Genomic DNA, 18,446 nt, shown 5'->3' with positions numbered 1-18,446 from the left:
CACACACCCACACACACACACACACACACCACACACACACACACGAAACCAACATATGACATTAATCTGTGGTTTTAAATTTATCTTTTCCTTACTGGTGAACATCACACATGAGTTTAGTTTATTAGAGTATTGTATATTGAAAGTTTCATGGTTTCAGGACTGGGTGTTCATTCTCACCAGATTACTCATTTTGGTGATGCTGATGACATGACCTCAGTACAATGTATGACATCATCAAAATGAGTCGCATACAGAATGTCAGCTCATGATCACCAGAGATATTACCAGTCTATCGCACTGCTGGTCCGGAACTACTTCACTGAGAAACACACACAGTCTTGTAAACAATGTTCCCTTAAAAGAGTAGTATTTCTGGATGTTATGAGTTTAGGAGGCAATCTGTGCAAAACAGCACCTTTTACTCATAAGCTTCCGGAAATACTCCAAACCTGAGAGGGAAGTTATTGTCTTTCAGTTGTTTCTTTTTTTTCTTCCACCTTTTACTGCAGCCGTGAGGAGGGGGCTACACGCCAAGGGTGATTGATTTCTTTGTGCATCCAAAGAGGCTTTTCTGTTTCTTACTCTCTTCAGCAGAGGTTACGCACGATCGCCCACACAGGTGAATAGCAGCAGATTGAGTATAAGATATGGTATAAAAACTGTTTAGCTGTTGTTAAACATTTTATATTATGTGATAAGTTACATTTTGAACAAACATTTAGTACATACAAAATAAATGAATATTTGTTGCAGCATACCATACTGTAACCTGTGGTTGTACTCACAGCTGGAGTGTGTAACTGGGGCAAAACAGAGCTGGAGTAAGTAAAGTCCCTGTAACAACGTCTTTTAAAACTGACAATGAAACACAGTCATATGTTTTTCCGGCTTCACTGTGAATATGTTTGTCACTGTGTACAGTACTGTATGAGCACATATGGATGGATTCTGAAGAGATCTAGGTGACACAAAGTAACAGCTGAACACTAGTGTGTTGGTGTGTGTGTGTGTGTGTGTGTGTGTGTGTGTGTGTGTGTGTGTGTGTGTGTGTGTGTGTGTGTGGTGTGTGTGTGTGTGTTGTGTGTGTGTGTGGCAGCAAATCCCCCAATGTTCACTGAACAATTATAGAATCGGCTGTCCACGGTAATCCTCTCATACACTCCACTGCCCGTCTGTCTGTGTGTTCTGTCTGTCTGTCTGTCTTTCTGTATTTTTCATAGTGGTTGTAACAAATTCTTATAACTATAAATACGTATAATATAAAAACTGATTGATACTTGCAACAGCAGGCAAGTGTGTGTGTGTGTGTGTGTGCGGACACACATCACAAAACGCACAGCCAAACGCACACACCCAGACACACACACAACTTTTCTAAACAGAAGGCATCACAGTATGAATTGATCTTGTCATGATAAAAAAGCTCTGGAGTTTCCCCACATTTAGCGCTGATGGTCACTCTATCTCGCCTCTTGGTAAGACCTGATGCCCTATCGATACATCAGCTACTCTGGTTGCATTTCCAGCAGCTTAGTGGTTCTTATGTAGTTTTTGCCTGGAATAATCTTTTGTGACATCATGTTCCTGATACCTGATCATAGCTTGATCAGGTATCCAAGGGAATAAGAAAAAACAATAGAAAGTACAGTGTCAACATAGATTTTTAATAATGCTAAAGTGCTTTATGGTGGATGGGGTCAGAAGTGATATCAATATGTTCTTAAGGTATTTTGGTCATTCAGTACAAGTATGTGCTTTTTTGTTTTATTTCTCCTGACAAGCCAGCTAAAAAGAGAAGGTGTTGGCTAAAGCTCAGATAATGCAAGCTTTTTCAGTTTTTTCCCCTTACTTTGCCACTATTAAAATGTTCCAGTAAATGTCACTCTTTTATGCAGATCCCTGTTAAAATGTCATATTGGGTATTTTGCTTAATTAAATGTAGATTTACCATCTGTAGTGGACTGTAGTGCCAAAACATGAAACAAAACAATAATAATGTAAGAATAAACCAAGTAAAATACTAATAGTTAAGTAGCAACCTTCTTTTTCCACACCCCAGCATGCTTCATGGGAACTACAGCTCAAAATGCAGGTCTGACCAATAGATCCCTTTTATATATCCGTTGTATAAAATCTAACAACACAACGGTAAAGCATTTTTTCCCCATACATTTCAGTTGAAATCCAGAGAGGAAACTGGAAGCATTACTTATTCTGTTTTAACAAGGTTGTGTTTCATGCTCTGTAAATCTCTCCAAAAATCCAGTGCGTGTTTGTGTGGCACATGTGTGTTTATGCATGAAAGAGTTCCTGAACTGATTTTTCTGCTACTCTTTGCAAGTTGCTCTAAATATAACGCCTGGTCATAGGTTTAAAAAACTAACATTGACTCTGATGGGCTGACTTCAGTCCTGCTCTTACAGCCTTTTGCAGAATTATGTTGAAGTTATGTTAAAGCTTAAAACACTTATTCAACCTGTGCATGCCCTTTAACAGCAACTCCGATTCATGACAAAAACATATAGTGATATAGAAAGCCAGACATGGATGTATAGTTTACGTCATGGAAAGAACCAGTCACTTTATAAATCTTTCAATCCAACATAAATTACATTATGGATTAACTAATTAATCAATTAGATGAAATTAAACGGCAAATGATTTGATATACAGTTGCAAAGGCTAAAAAGCTAAAAGAAATGCCAGGATTTGCCTAGAGTGAGACCTCTTCCCGCAGCTCTCCCTCCCGCTATCTGCTCTTTCGCATGTGCATATGCAGCAAAAACAGCCAATGGGAACACTCTCTCTCTTTGAAATGACCTGTGATTTGCCAAGTCTCCCGTCACGGGCTAGATTTTCTAAAGCCTGTAACCAAGAACTAAGAGACGGGGAAGTCTATAAATTTAAAATGCTAAAAAAATTTGGCCCAACGACATCATAACAAAATGCCTACAACAGCGTTAATCATCCTAATCATGTTTCCACAAAATGCCACTTCTATTTTCCTAAATATAAGAATTTCAAGAATTGTGATGGGCACTTTACACAAAACGTTCACAATTTTCTGATGTCTAGTGAATTGAAAGTGTTTTAATATAATCAGAAAATAATTTTTGGACTAATTGATTAGAAAATAATCATCAGTTGTAGCCCTAAGGCACCTACCCCTGCGTTGGCAATGAAAGCTGGCAACAAATGGTTTCAAATCTTGAGCTGTGCAATTGACAAATGTGGACATAATTCTGAGGATACTGGGCGGAATTTGTCATAATACACTTAATAACCTTTGTTTGATCTGTTAACATAATCAATTATACCATCTGTAACATTTCTTTAACATACTGAAACCCCTAACTGTGAACGTCATAACATTCTGTAAAAATTCATCTTTTTCATTATACTAACCCACAACTACTTTTTAAACCATATCTAACTTTAAGCTACTTTGATCTGTATTCCAACTTGACTATAGGTTTTAGTACCAGCATTTAGACAACGTTAAGGCTAAAAAAACACCATAATGTAACAAGTGACAGCAACAATACTTCAGACTATGAATCCACTGACTCCACAAACGTGAGGTGTGGGATGTATTAACACATTCATTGCATTGCAAACACATAAGTTGAAGCCAGGTGTCGGCACGGCAGTGATGACATCACGTTGTAGCCACAACTCACCTTGTGACCAGCACCCTTTTTAATGATGTCACAGCAAAGAGCCAATCCGGTCAGATCTCCATTGGGGATGGGGAGCCATCAACACGGCTGTTTAAAAGGTTATGACCCTGAGAGTAGTCATACCTAAGGCAAGTCATAAGATGAATAAAGATAGCTCAGTAAGCACAAACACACACACAAGCACGCACGCACGTACATGCGCGCGCGCCACACACACACACACACACACACACACAACACACACACACACACACACACACACACACCACACACACACACACACACACACACACACACACACACACACACCCACACACACACACACACACACACACACACACACACACACACACACACACCCACACACACCACACGCATGCGCTCACACAGACGCACACTTTAAAAATGGCTCTGCAGTACAGATCAAGATGACAGGGTTTAGTATCAAAGCTGTGCTCATCTTTGGTGCTATGTTTACATCTGTTGATCCTTTATACACTCTGCTTGATCTCCAGCTGATAAACAAATAATCAGATATGACTCTCTGATCTGGAGAAGATTCAAACGTTCACCCCGTAAACGTTTAAGCAGCTCTATCCCTCTCTCTCTCTTCCTTTCTCTCTCACACAGTTCATGAAGAGGTAACACAACCCACAGGAGATTTGAAACACATATTTTGCTTAGAAATAAAAAAAACACACACAAAAACAAATAAAACGTAAACGCAACATTATTATGTTCTTCTGTTTTGAATTATTGTGTGGTGCGCGCGCTTGTTCTTTGACAGCAGAGCAAGTCAGTGCAGCTCAATGCAAGCTCTGTATGAGCAATTGCCTCTGTGTTTTTGAAATGCCCCTAAGCAAGGGAGGGAGCTTTGCTATTTTTATGTTCTTGTCCAGTTAGGCATCAGATAATTGCAAGAGGTGAATGTACAGTAAATGTTTCTGTACCTTTGAAGCCTCTCAGGGTCCCAGGGTGTCGAGGGATGACCTTCTGAAGCCTCTGGAAACCATAGTCATGGTTGGTTCATTTAGTGCTGCAAAGACAAGGAGAAGCAAAAAGGGGAATGAGTAAAAGTAGTTGTTTTATCGTTAATTTCGCCAGCTACAGATATTTTCTACTACTTATACATTACTTTGTGCATAGATTTCTTTAAGATCTCATGAGATAGGCACTTCAACTTCTCGGAAAAGTCTGGTGGTGATCTCTTGCTGCACCATTGAAAAAGTCCAACCATTAAAATTTGAAATATTAGAACAATCTTGCTTTCTTCAATAATTCCATACACTAATACTACCCCATTGGTTTACTCTGTACCGATATTCACTCTCTTTTAACTCTGTTTTAGTCTCCACCAACTCCTAAAGAATATCTGCTCTTTGGCTCTAACTAAATGCTTCATTTTATTTACCGCTAATGGCTAACTTAGTCTGTCTGACGTCTGGTAAGGTGGAGGCTTCGGGGTGTGGCCTTGACCAACTGCCACTTTGCTCATTTGAAAGCCATGAGGTCCTCTCTCTCTTTAGGGGCAGGCCTAATTCTCTGGTCGGCAAAGCAGAGAAAGATGAGGTACCCTCGCCCCTTATGACCTCATAAGGGCAAGATTCCAGATTGGCCCATCTGAGCTTTCATTTTCTCAAAGGCAAGCAGGATACTCAGGGCTCCTTTTACACCTATTGCCTTTCTAGCCACTGGGACAATAGGCGAGCTGGGGGACCTTATATTAATGTTAAAAATGTTCATGCCATGGGACCTTTAACTTAATGTGTCTGTTATACATTTTGTACGGTTGGTGTGCATGCATGTTGTGATATTATCATGCATCCATCCTTCCTAACTTATCAATTTCGCTGGTTTATGTCTCAGTCACTCTCTATTTAATTTCAATATCTCATTTTAAAAATAATGTGGTAACAACTATGGTTGTTAACAATGATACACGGTACACCTTCAGGGCTGTTAAACCTGAGCCTGCACACATGTAACAGACACACGATTCACGACATCTGTGCCAATCAGGGGGGGAACGAGCAATGAGGGAGCGGACGAGATCTCATTTGGACATTTTGTTCCCAACCACCATGCTGGTATCAAGAAGTTTTTTATTTAAGACTGATTGGAAAATAATGACCTGCTCAGCATGATCTCTTAAAGTAAAAAAAAAGGCTAGAGTTGAGGGGCAAGCTTGTGACTTAAGGTCAGCAGCTCAAAAACCCCATCTCTCAACTCTCTACTATGGAGATTTTTAGATTTTCTCCATGAAGGCACTCAGTGGACAACAGTGGATGACTGGTTCTTCTGGGGAGGCTGCTGGTGTGAAATCTGTGACTTTTGTTTTTGTTTTTTGTTTTGAGAATTTACACTCTTTCCTTAAATGTTGGTGATCAGTCTAGAAGTCATGTGAGTTGAGCTTCTTGTCAGTCGACACAAAAAAGGCAGGAGAGACACCAGAATATTGTTAGAAACTCAGATGATAAAAAAACAACACCAAAACGTAAGTCCTGTAGGAAAACTTGGGACTTGGCATGAAGTTGTTGTTGTTGTCATGATATTTGGTCTCACCTTGCACTCAGACTTAACTTGTGATTCAGGTACAGCCCTACTAAATACCATGAGAGGTATTATGAGGAAATGGTTAAGGAGAAATGCCCCTTTCTACATTTTAAGCTTGGACACTGATATTCTCTGTTAGATCGTGGTAGCAGCCCAGCATGCAAATATGCAATATCAGAGATGGATAGACCTGGTGGAAGAAGTAATGGTGTCAAAAACCTCTTTATATAAACACTGTATCTAAAGCATCTTAAAGAGTGTCTTGTGTTCGCTTCAATGTCGCAATTACGTTTTTCTACAGTCTTTATGCAATCAGTATGTCATCAAGTCAGGCTCTAAAGGCTCTAAATGATGGTTTAAAGTACTGCGTGTGTTTATTTATCTGCACTGAACATGTGTCATCACCTCATTGTTGAACCTCCTGTGCTGAGGTTCTGTGTGTGTGTGTGTGTGTGTGTGTGTGTGTGTGTGTTTGTGTGTACGACAGATAAAGGGAATAAAGGAAGAAGAAGAAAGAGGTAGAGAGGCTCCACTAGATGAAGTGATGTAGTGTGGAGTGCAGATGGTGTGTGTGTGATATCCAGTGTGCAGCAGGATAATATTTGGTACTTTCCCATCCAGCACTGATAAATTACTTGCAGCTGAATGTCTTATGTGTTATTTTATCAGCGTGTATGTGTTGTGGTCCCTCTGTTTGTGCAGCCATGTGTTTTATATGTACTGTATGTCTGTTTTATATCACATCACACCCAAGTGTCTGGTTTCTGTTATGTCCTAACTGCTCAATTTGTGGCAACACTACTTCAAATTGTGAGCTGTAAAATACCAGCATGTTTAACTGTCATTAACAATACTTCCCCGTGTCCGATGAAACTTATTTATTTTTCTTAAAATCACAATTTGTCGAGACAAATTATGATTTTATGATTTATTTATGATAATTACATGTGGAGTCTGGTCTGGAGGAGTTATGTTGTGGAGAACGGAAGAGAAAGTGAAACAGGATACATTAAAACTTAATTCAGGAATGAGAAAAGAGTGGTGTGTTGAACCCTCCAAAAAAAAAAAACACTAACTTAGTTATGTTTGAGAAAACAAAACTAGAAAAGCAGCTGCCTACATCAGTGGGATATCAACTGCCAGATTAACTGCCAGTGTCAGATCCACACTCTCTAAGACTTTAACCGATCCCACTCTGATAACCACACACACACACACCACACCACACACACACACAACACACACCCACACACACACACCACCACACACACACACACACACACACCACACACACACACAACACACACACAACACACACACACACACACACATACAACCTGAGTAGTTTTGATGCCTTAGGCCTAAAGTGTTTCCAACTGACTCTTTATTAATAGAACAATTGTTCAATTTAAATGTTTGTGTGTGTTTATGGGTTTCTGAAGGTATGTGTGTATGTTTATGTGGAGACTAATATCAGTGTGTATACGTGTGTACTTTGAAGACAAAAGGTCAAGTTTCTCCAACGTTTTTGGTGGTTTCTTTCTGCGCAGAAACAAAAATAGTATCAGTGCAGCAAAAGCCATCCAACACATCGGCGGTAAAAGACATTGGTAACACCAGCTACCACATAGTACATCCACCGAAGAAACCCTGGTTCCACTGACACCCACTAACACCAAGTACATGTATCTCCAACGTTACAGATGGGTGTCCCAGTGACACTGTTTGGAGTGTGACTCCTGCTAAGAAACTCCAAAAGAAGTTATCAAGTACCCTAGACTCACATTGCCAGACCTTACTCCACAGTGCTGCGGTGTAACTACCCAACATCCAACCTGAATGACAAAACGGGGTCCTGTTTCCCAATTAAAATCAATTTGAGTTAGTCATGTTCTCTAGAAGCATATCTATGAGCTCTTAAATTTTCCCCGTGTTTCCCAAGTAGCTCTTAAGAGTGATTGCATGCTTGAAGTTGAGTCTTAAAACAATATTGATATAGCCATATGTAATAGTTGCTGCATGATGTAATCATTCCTCCTGCTCATCTGGCTGTGATAACTTTCTAACAGATTGTGATGGAGCGATTGGGGAAAAAATGCATTATAAGGTCTATCAGAAGCTTACTGAAGCATCAATACCTCACTTGACAAATCAAGAGAAAATCTTCCAAATTATAGTCCTACAGTTTTAGCACAACATTCCCTCTTTTCACTGACAGTGTTTCCTTTCTGAGCTGCTAGAAGGAAACAAAAAGAGGGATTTGTTAAGTAAAAAGTCAGTAGCTTCAAAATATACCCACAATGTCCAACTCGTGCCTTCTCAACTTCTGCTTTAGCTGAACTTCATCATTGCAGAGAACGAGAACTGTGGATTTTGTCTGATTAGAAATGCGTTGAGAAAGGGATCTCTAAGGCCAGTAGGGCAAAAAAAAGAATGACCATAACGGTCCAGTGACTCATTTAATGTGAGTATTGATTGAAAGACAATTAAAAACCTTGAAAAATGTTAACCTCCTTAAATGTCAGCTGTCCATGGTGCTGAAGAGGATATTAATACACCTACTAATATGTATGTGCCATGTCTACTCTCTAGCAGTAAGCTGTGCAAAGTCCACAAATTAAAGTGCACAAATCTGTTGTGCAATTCACGTGTGTATGTGAGTTAGTTGTTGTGTTATAAGGGAGGTTTTAGCAAATAAATCTACTTGAGTCAGGTTAGGAAATGATCATGGTCATGACAAAAAGAAACCAACATGATTGTTAGTAGAAACACGTACACTTTCACCACTACTTCTAAGTGACAACGGCCATTAGTCACACTGCCACAAGAGGTCTCCTTCAGAAAAATGTAAAAGTGACTTTATGGCTAATGCCGTCATTTTTCTAGTGAGGACAGTCTCCGTTCTGATTAGCTACTCTTTGAGTACTCTAATCCAAAGACACAACAACAACAACAGGGAGTTAAGATTAACAAAATAAAGAAACTCAAAATATGTCATCCCTCATACAGTCACTGGTTCGACCAGTGACCCCTTGTTGCATTGTATGTGTCTTGAACCACAAACTCACCAAGACACCTTTAGGTTGCACTGGCCATCACACATTGCTTGCTGCACAGATTGCTTGTTTTTTTTTTTATCATTTCTTATTTTCTGCCAAGTTGTGCTTTTCCTTAAGACTTAAAATGTCCACAGATGTTGTCAAAACCTCCTACACAAGAAACAACAGACACATCACGATTATCTGGTGCCAATAAGGCTTGAACCTGCTTCATCTTGACTCATTCTGCCACCCTACTGCCCATGGAAAGCATCTCTGCATGAATGCCTCCTGCTTTTTTCTACCTCCCCCCTCTCCCTTGCTCCTCTCCTTCTAGCACTTTCATCCATCCATCCATTCCTCCATCACTCCCCCCACAGCCTTGCTCTTCCTCTCAAGTCCAAGCTGCCTGCAGATCATACTCATAGAAGTTTCATGAGGACAGACCCTCCACAATACAATAAAATGTAAACAGAAGGAAGGAGACAAGAAAAAGGAGAGGCGCATGTGGCAAAGAGAAAAAACATTTTGCATGACGAAGGTTTGTATGGCTTTATAGTTTAATTATATTACAACATTTTCTATCCTTTGGTGAAGTGTTGAAAGAATAGAGAGCAGGTGTGTAAGGGAGCGGAAGGAGAAAAACACGGGTGAAGCTGGATGGAGGAAAGGACAACAGGGCTGATGTAAAAGGAGAAGAAGAAAAGAAAAAGAGGAGGAGAGGAGGTGTGGTGAGTCGTTTTCTGCTAACCAGCAGTTCAACCACTGAATTATTGCTTCATTCTTCCCCTTATGAGATGAGATATCTTTCTCTCTGGCTCCTCTTCTCCCTGTGACTTTCTGTGTGCTTGTATATGTGTGTATGTACATGTGTGTATCTGCATGTGTGTAACAGTATATTTGTGATCCATTTATGGGTGGATCAATATTTTACAATCTGTTTTTAGAAGTCCACCTTTCTGTCTCTCTTTTTAGGTCTCTTTCTTTTCACTGTTTCTCTCTCTCCCTCTGTATTCCAATCTCTTTTGTTCTCTCTTTCTGTGTCTGCGAAAATCAAAATCAAAATGGCTTTTAGGAGAGAAAAGTCTGAAATTGTAATACTTTTCCATATTTATATCTATATATGCTTTGTTGTGTGTTCATGTGCTCATGTGTAACGTCTGTGTGTGTAAGAGCAGTTATTGATTGTCACTCTTTGTACCATTGTATTTTTATAGGAGTGTGTGATGTCGAGAATGTTAATTTTTCCCACCAGGCCAATGAAGCAGCCATACGGCGCTGTGTGTATGTGTATGTGTGTGTGTGTGTGTGTGTGTGTGTGTGTGTTTGTTTGTGTGTGTGTGTGTGTGTGTGTGAGTGCGCGTGTATGTGCATACGGTGTGAGTGCGTTTGTGTGGTAGACCATCTGTTGACCAGACTATCTCACCATCTTTCCCTCATATCTCTCTGATTTACAATTACTTTCAACTCCTGCCCCTATTTGAAAGTGTGTGTGTGTGGTAAGTTGTGTAAGACAAACCCTATGCAATGGTGGCTTTGTGTGTGTGTTTACGTTGTGCTTTGTGCATATCGTGTGTGTGTTTAATTGTCGCCCTTACACCCAGAGGAACCACAGCTAAGAAGCACTGAGAAACCCAACAGCCAATCAGCTTCCCCTGCCGTGACCTTTCACCAGCGGCTTCCAGAGAGAAGTCAACCTTGAGGCGGGGTCAAGCAACCGCAGTAATAGATCGCGTTTCCTGGGTCACATGTTGAAGCGATCAGCCAATCGCAAGGTCACGGGGGGTCATCTCCGCCCAATAGGAGATGCAGTTAGACACCAGACGGACCAATTACCAGCCAGCAAGCCTCAGGGTCAGACCAAAGATGTTTTGACTGAAGAACATTGAAGGAGGCACACAGGCCGAGTACCTTCGTCAAGACATTTTAAACAAAACAAAATTCTATATCTTGTGTTTTTTTCAAAGCACTTTCCTGAATAGGAGCATTGTGAAGTCCATGTCCTCACATTTTACGTTGTTGAATGAGTTCCTGTACTGTAGGTGGGCTATTTTCATTTTACTTTGTATTTTTTATATCATTCTTTACATGTGCTTGAAGCACCTTTAGTTATTTTTGGTCATAAACATGCTCCATGATTTAACCTCACCCTGCCATTATTCAGAACAATGACTGTAGCCAATGCTGGAAACACACAAACTTATACTTAATTTAATTTTTTTTTAGAAAATTTAAAGCTTTCATTAACTTTCATGTTGGCAACATTAAAACTGATATTTATCCATTGTGAGTTTTTTCATCTCTATTGATCAGGTTTAAATCCTCATCTTTATCTCCGTCATTAAATGTCTCCAAAGAATTTATACAGCAGCTGTTTTTCTTTTCTCTCTGGGGATGACATCATCATTACGGTGTGATGGAGCCATGTTGAGCGGATCAATACCAGACATCACATCACCTCCATCCATTCCACATGTATGTGCAGACAAAATGAGCAAACACACCACACACACACACACACACACACACACACAACACATTCTTTTCTTCTTTCTCTCCTTTTTCTCCTTGACTGAGTTTAGCAGGAAAACATTCATTCACAGTCAACATCCGGTCAGAAATCACACACTCTTTTTCCAACTTTGTGTGTGTGTGTGTGTGTGTGTGTGTGTGTGTGTGTGTTGTGTGGGTGTGCGTGTGTGCGTGTGTGCGTGTGTGCGCGTGTGCGTGTGTTTGTGTGGTCAGTAAACTGGGTGTTCTGGATGATTTCACTAATAGTTTCAGTATGGAGGGCTATAAAGAGCAGACTGTTTAATTGTAGCTGGTTTTAACGAGCCTCTGATTATGGCAACATTCTAACGAGTGTGGGTCGTTAATGTTGACTAATCTACAGTCATTAGTTCAACACTGTCTGGCCTGAAAGTGAACTGCAGCTTAGGACGCTATTACACACACACACACACACACACACACACACACACACACCACACACACACACACACACACACACACACCACACACACACACACACCACACACCACACACACACACACACACACCCACACACACACACACACACACCACACACACACCACACACACACACACACAGGCAAACGCTCTTATTATGCAAACACACAGTTATTAACAAAGTATTTTTAAAAAGGAAACGTACCCGCTAGAAAATAGAAGAAGAATCACAGCAATGTACTTTAATCAGAGCATGTACATGTGTTTGTATGTGTGAATTGACCTACCTGTGAAATGAACCTTCCGGTGTGGCCTTTGCAGAACTGTTTGGACTGTAAGACAGAGTGACCTCAACGACCCCGGGGATGTGTCTGGGCGTCTGCACCCGGGCATGTGGTCGTGATCAACTAGAGAAGGAAGGAAAGGGCGGAGTCGAAACACAAACAAATCACCTTAATGTAGCTCTCGTGTTAGCACAGTGCAACGGTGTTTGGTTAGTTATCACTAAAACACTACAGTAAATTTTCAAGTTTTTTTGATATCTTGATATTGATTTGGTGTGGTCAGTTCTGTTGTTTACACACATGTGCATGAAAACTGTTTTCCCCCTTTAAATCTGACCTTGTATCCATTTGGACCTTTACTGTGCGGATTTATTCTATAGAGCATTTTGCTGAAGCTCCATCCTACGTTTGTTTTAGTTAGTGGAGTTGGATGTATTTGCTAATGTGTGAAGGTATCTCTTACTGAACTGTATTTTCATTTGGATTTGAAGTGTCAATCTAATTCCAATCTAAAGTTGATGTTTGCATCAACATTGTTTCCTTTTTCTCATTTTGCTCAAATTGGGGGGGGGGGGGGGATACTTTTACTGTATATCCCATGTTTAATACATTTAAAATCTTGTATATTATGGCTTTGTATTAATTGAAATCTTGTAAATAGACATATAATGTCATGATTGGGTTTGGCTTTAGTGTGTTCTGTACTTTTTGACCTATTGCCTTGTAATCTCACATGAAATGGAACAAATGCTTTGGCAGGAACATAAATAAAAATCAACAAGCCACTTTAGAAATAATCTAATTTCCCAGCTTCAATGTTGATATCAGGTGAAAATAGATCATTGTATTGAGCTGTTTGTGACAAACACTACCTTTTTTAGTATCACATTTAATGGTTGGTTTTCAATAATGTTTAACTATTAAGCCTAGGTTTGACAAATCTGCAGGTAGGAGGGAGAGCTGCAGACAAACAGAACTTGGCAAACATGGAATCTCTTTCCACCAACAATGTTTTCTTGCTTCTGAATCAATAATCAGGTTGAGTGAAAATGAAACATTTGGTTGGCCAAAATCCATTAGAAGCCAGTCTAAGAGAGCTGAGTCAGTTTGAACTGAACTGAGACTTTGTACACATATTAGTGTGTGTAAGTTGGGCTCTCAACTCTATAACAAACCCTCAGCTCAACACACCACAAACGCGCGCCCACGGCAAACGGCCGCACGCAAACGCACCACCAAACGCACCACACACACACACACACCACACCACACACACACACACACACCCACACACACACCACACACACACACACACACACACACACCACACACACACACACACACACTGTTGTTGTTGTTGGAAAGGAGCCATGGTTGTCCGCGCACACGGTAAGTGGAGTCAGAAGACAATAAACATTCCGTAGAGTAGTTGCAATGTGAAACGTACGAAGGGAACTGTGTTTTGTGTGTGTCTGTCTCTGTTTGTGTGTGTGTGTGTGTGTGTGTGTGTGTGTGTGTGTGTGTGTTGTGTGGGAGAGTGTGTGTGTGTGTGTGTGTTTTGTGAAAATTAAGCCGATGGCTATCAAAATCTGCTGACTTGATCAGTATTCCACAGAGAAAGAGACAGAGGGAGTGAGGAAGGTAGAAAGGGGCGGTGGTCGCTTGAGGTGGGGACTCATTAAAGAGGCAAACCTCTTTCATTAACACACAAACATTCACATGATCACACACAGCTAAGAGCCCGACCATGAGGAAAAGTATGTTTTCATATTAAATTACTTACAACGGTGAGAGGGCAAAAACACACAGTTGAGGGGTTGAAACAACATCAAGACAGGATGATGATTGCAAGCAAACTGACCTCGCTCCAAACCAGCATGGTCCCGAAGATGACTTGGAGACCATCAAAGAAATTGTCTCCTATGATGATGACTGTAGCGCCACCCGTAGTCCACCCCTCGCTAGGACTGATGGCTTTAATGCAAGGAGCTGCTCCTGGAGGGATAGTAGCCAAGAAAGAATGGTTAAAAAAGGATTTAAACACATTTCATGTAGATTAATATTGTTGGCATTTGAAATCAACATTCATTCTTGACGTGAAGCTTCACTCAACAATGCCTGTAGAAAAAAAACATTTGTTTCATTTTACAACCAATCAGTCAATGAACAGGGAGGGAAATCTGGCCTTTTCATCATTGTTGCATCTGCACCTCATATTTCTTCATGCTACACCCTTGGTTTTTGGCAGTGGCCCAGATCAGCACGCCACACCTCTACTCTGAATAAACTGCAGATTTAAAGACTACTAGACTCCTACTACTCAATTGGTCCTTCACTAGGGAGGTTTCTCCTCATAAATTGGTCTTCTAAGTGGAATGAGATCATGAAACAAAGCAAATACCTGCTGAGGTTTGAGAATAAGTTTTGGGATTATTTTCTTTTCATTTTTAGGGACCATGAGACCATTTTAAAACTTTTTTTCTTGTTCTGGAGGATGAAAAAGTATTACATGTATTACATTTCATACTTTTAACAATTTGAAGGGCAATGTGATCCTCAACCATAATTTTGAGGGAACTGAACTGGGTGCTGGTTATCTAATGATGTTTATCTCAAAGCCCGACTGACATGAGATTATGGCAGTTCATTTTTCAAAGTGATGATATGACATGCAGAAGGCTCAGTGTGCATCCTAATACTTACTATACAAACACAATTGGTACAGTCAGTTTTATGTAACTTCAGTATTGTGTGAGTGTGTATAAGCTCATATCCAATCCCATATCAAAACAATATAAACTTGTCTATCAAAAACCAAGTGTGTGTGTGTGTGTGTGTGTGTTTATCAGCATAATGTGAATTACAACATGCTTTAGTCTGGGTTTGTTTATGAAAAAGAATCATGATGATATTGATAATGATGTTAGACCTGGCAACACACATACAAACACACATCATCACACCATGCATTTTGTGTGTGCATGTGTGTTCGTATGTGTGTTGCTAGGCATGTGTGTGTAGTCGGTTGGATTAGCCAGATGGAGGGGCAGGAATCACCTGATAGGATTAAACCATCAGCCATCTGGTGGCCATGCTGCTTATGATCTCGCACGCACGCACACACGCACACATACACACACACACACACACACACACACACACACACACACACACACACACACACACACACACACACACACACCCACCCACACACCATACTTGAGAACACACCGTGTTCCAAGTAAGATGGCGTTCCTTCCACTGGGTCGAGTCTGCGGGCCCGTCGGCCATGTTTGGAGTTGTTGTGGACAAACATGTTGTCGGAGACTGACAGGACATGTCCCTCCACGCTCACCGTGGTCGATACCACCACCTGGAGAGAAGCAGGGAACGGGAAGGGACACGTTGGGGGGCAGACAGAGTGACAGAGGGAGATTGACAGGCGTGGCGACAAGAAAGTGGTGAGATAAAAGAGGGGAGAGTTGGGTAAGACAGGAGGGTAAAGGGGACAAAAAAGGGGAAATAGTGGACAAAGAGGGGAAAGAGCAGAGAGGAAGAAGAAAAGAAAAAATCCGTAATTACAAAGTGTGGGGTCTAGAACAAGGATTGCAAGGAGGAGTTAAAAGCGTGAAACTGTGAAAAGCTCTCTAAATGTAACCCGTTATCACTGCTATTACCATCACACTCAACACACACTAAGTCAGTGTGTGTGTAGTGTCTATCCTCCTCTGTTCAATAGTTCCTGATGTTGGGTCCAGCCCTTAATTATCTCCCAGGGAAACAGAGCTGTCTTCTCTGGTTCCACTACAATAGAGTTGCACAATTAGAGCCATGGATACTGTCACCCACTCACTACTGTACTACTCTCTCTCTCTCCACACACACACACACACCACACACACACACACACACACACACACACACCACACACACACACACACACACACACACACACACACCCACACACACACCACACCACACACACCCACACACACACACACACACAACACACACACACACACACACACACTAATAATCTATCAGTATCTTCTGGGCAGCCAGTATCTCCACTCAGACTCAAGTGTGTCTCCTGATTGGTGTTGTGCCATGAAGAAAGAAATTATTAAGACAGCACTGCCTTGAATCTTATTCACAATCCCCAACATCCTTTCTTATTTCTTTCTAGTTTCTCTTATTCCCCCCCCCCCCCCCCCAGCTCTGTCTTCCTGCATTGTGTGTATATTTATGTTCTGACGAGTCAGGGTCAGGATCTCACGTTTCCTAAAAAAGTGCTGATAGCTTATTTACTTACACAGAAACACACACATTCCTGTGTTTATGTGTTACATTAACCATAACGTTATGTGTATTATTATATGTTATGTCCACAGAAAACACTGTGAAAGTAGAGAGAGACTGAGAAAGAGAAGGGCATGCAAACACACACAGAAAAAGGAAGAATTAAATAACAAGAGTAGAAAAGTGTGGTGGTTTCTACCTGGAACCTCCTCATGTCTCGTGGGTTTCCTGCATTTTTTAAACAGTTCTGGTTGCACTTGAGGAAAAACTTGAGAAAGAATCTGTTGAGACAGAGAGGACAGACAATATTGGAGGTTATCATTAGACCAGAGTGAAGACTACACCACCGCTTTCCTTCAGGATATGAAAATTCATTGTCTCCAACATATAGCACAATCAGAACCCCAAATACACATACGTAAATCACCATTTCAAACTTTTGGAAGGTCCAAGTGTATTCCTTGTGAAAGTTCCTTGTGGATGTGTTGGACATGTTTTTATGTTCTTAAATCCACAATGCTCGTAAATGCCACATGAAGGCATTGGATGAACATACAAGAAGACAAATAAAGAAGTACAATCCAGAAAAAAATGGGGAGAATCTGTGGCTGTGAGCTTTAAGTTTGAGATTTTTGTTTTTATACTTTTGTGAATCCATATTTCAACATACTTCTAAAGACCCTCCTGCCTTTGCCTTTCATTATGGGTTTGTCCAAATTGACCTTCACTGTCAACATTTTTGTTAAATTAGCAACATGTGGACTATTAGTAGCTTAAAAACCTAAAGTGCTTGTTAAATTTCAGAAACAATTTCAAACCAACTTTTAAAATCTGAAGACAGATTTAAAAAAAAAAAAAAGATCTTATAGGTTTTGTCTTAATGCTTACCCTGATCATTAAGAAAGGTGGAACTGTGTTGACGCTGGGTGTTTGAAACAGGACCATATGTCATGAATCTATATTACAGAATAAATCAAATACACAGATGGCCATCAACAGCTAACAAACACATCCAGGTTGTGTTTTGGTGTGAGCCAGCTGGCCAGCCTGGCAGAAGGAACACGGCACACACATACACAATAACACAAACATACACATGCACACGTTTGCATATACCTCGTGTGTGTGTTACATCTGTATTCATTACAGCTAAATAAAAATATATTCACACAGAAGGCAATATTTCTCTACATTGCACTTTGTGCATTAACCTTTTCCATGTCTCTCTTCCTTTATTAGTTGTATTATGTATGTTAGTACACAACACTGTTTTGTCTTTTTATGACTGCTTTAGTTTCCTATCAGACAGAAAAATAAAAGAAAGCCCATGTAGATAAAGCATCACCAAAAACAGGATCTCTGTCACAAAACAAATGTGTGAGTTCCAAAGAAATTGCAGAGCTTTTATATTGGGTTTTATCACATGGTGTCCAACCTCTGTATTTTTCTTAATCCATACTTAAATAATTTTAACTTTTCTGCATCACCTCCATTCCTTTGTGGCAGAGCCTGGTGCTTTACTGTTCAAGAGATGACATCCCTTATACTGGGCTACCAGAACAAGGCAGAGGTGTGCGCTCTTTGTGTGTGTATGTGTGTGTGTGTGTGTGTGTGTGTGTG

The 18,446-nt window shown here is 40.5% G+C and overlaps 1 protein-coding gene across 5 annotated transcripts in view; it reads right to left on the bottom strand.

The window, feature by feature from the left end:
• Window positions 1-18,446, bottom strand: part of LOC116701087 (transcription factor COE1) — a 105,182-nt gene that overhangs the window by 23,165 nt on the left and 63,571 nt on the right. For all 5 annotated transcript variants that reach the window (XM_032534656.1, XM_032534655.1, XM_032534652.1 and 2 more), the window contains 3 exons: window positions 17,026-17,107; window positions 15,759-15,900; window positions 14,389-14,522 (listed from right to left, as the gene is read on the bottom strand). In XM_032534656.1, coding sequence (XP_032390547.1) covers window positions 14,389-14,522; window positions 15,759-15,900; window positions 17,026-17,107 — 358 coding nt within the window. The remainder of the gene's footprint in view (window positions 1-14,388; window positions 14,523-15,758; window positions 15,901-17,025; window positions 17,108-18,446) is intronic.

This window comes from Etheostoma spectabile, chromosome 13, assembly GCF_008692095.1.
Source record: "Etheostoma spectabile isolate EspeVRDwgs_2016 chromosome 13, UIUC_Espe_1.0, whole genome shotgun sequence".
Classification (NCBI taxonomy): Eukaryota; Metazoa; Chordata; class Actinopteri; order Perciformes; family Percidae; genus Etheostoma; species Etheostoma spectabile.
The sequence above is the reverse complement of the archived record's forward strand: the minus strand, read 5'-3'. Positions and strand labels throughout refer to the sequence as shown.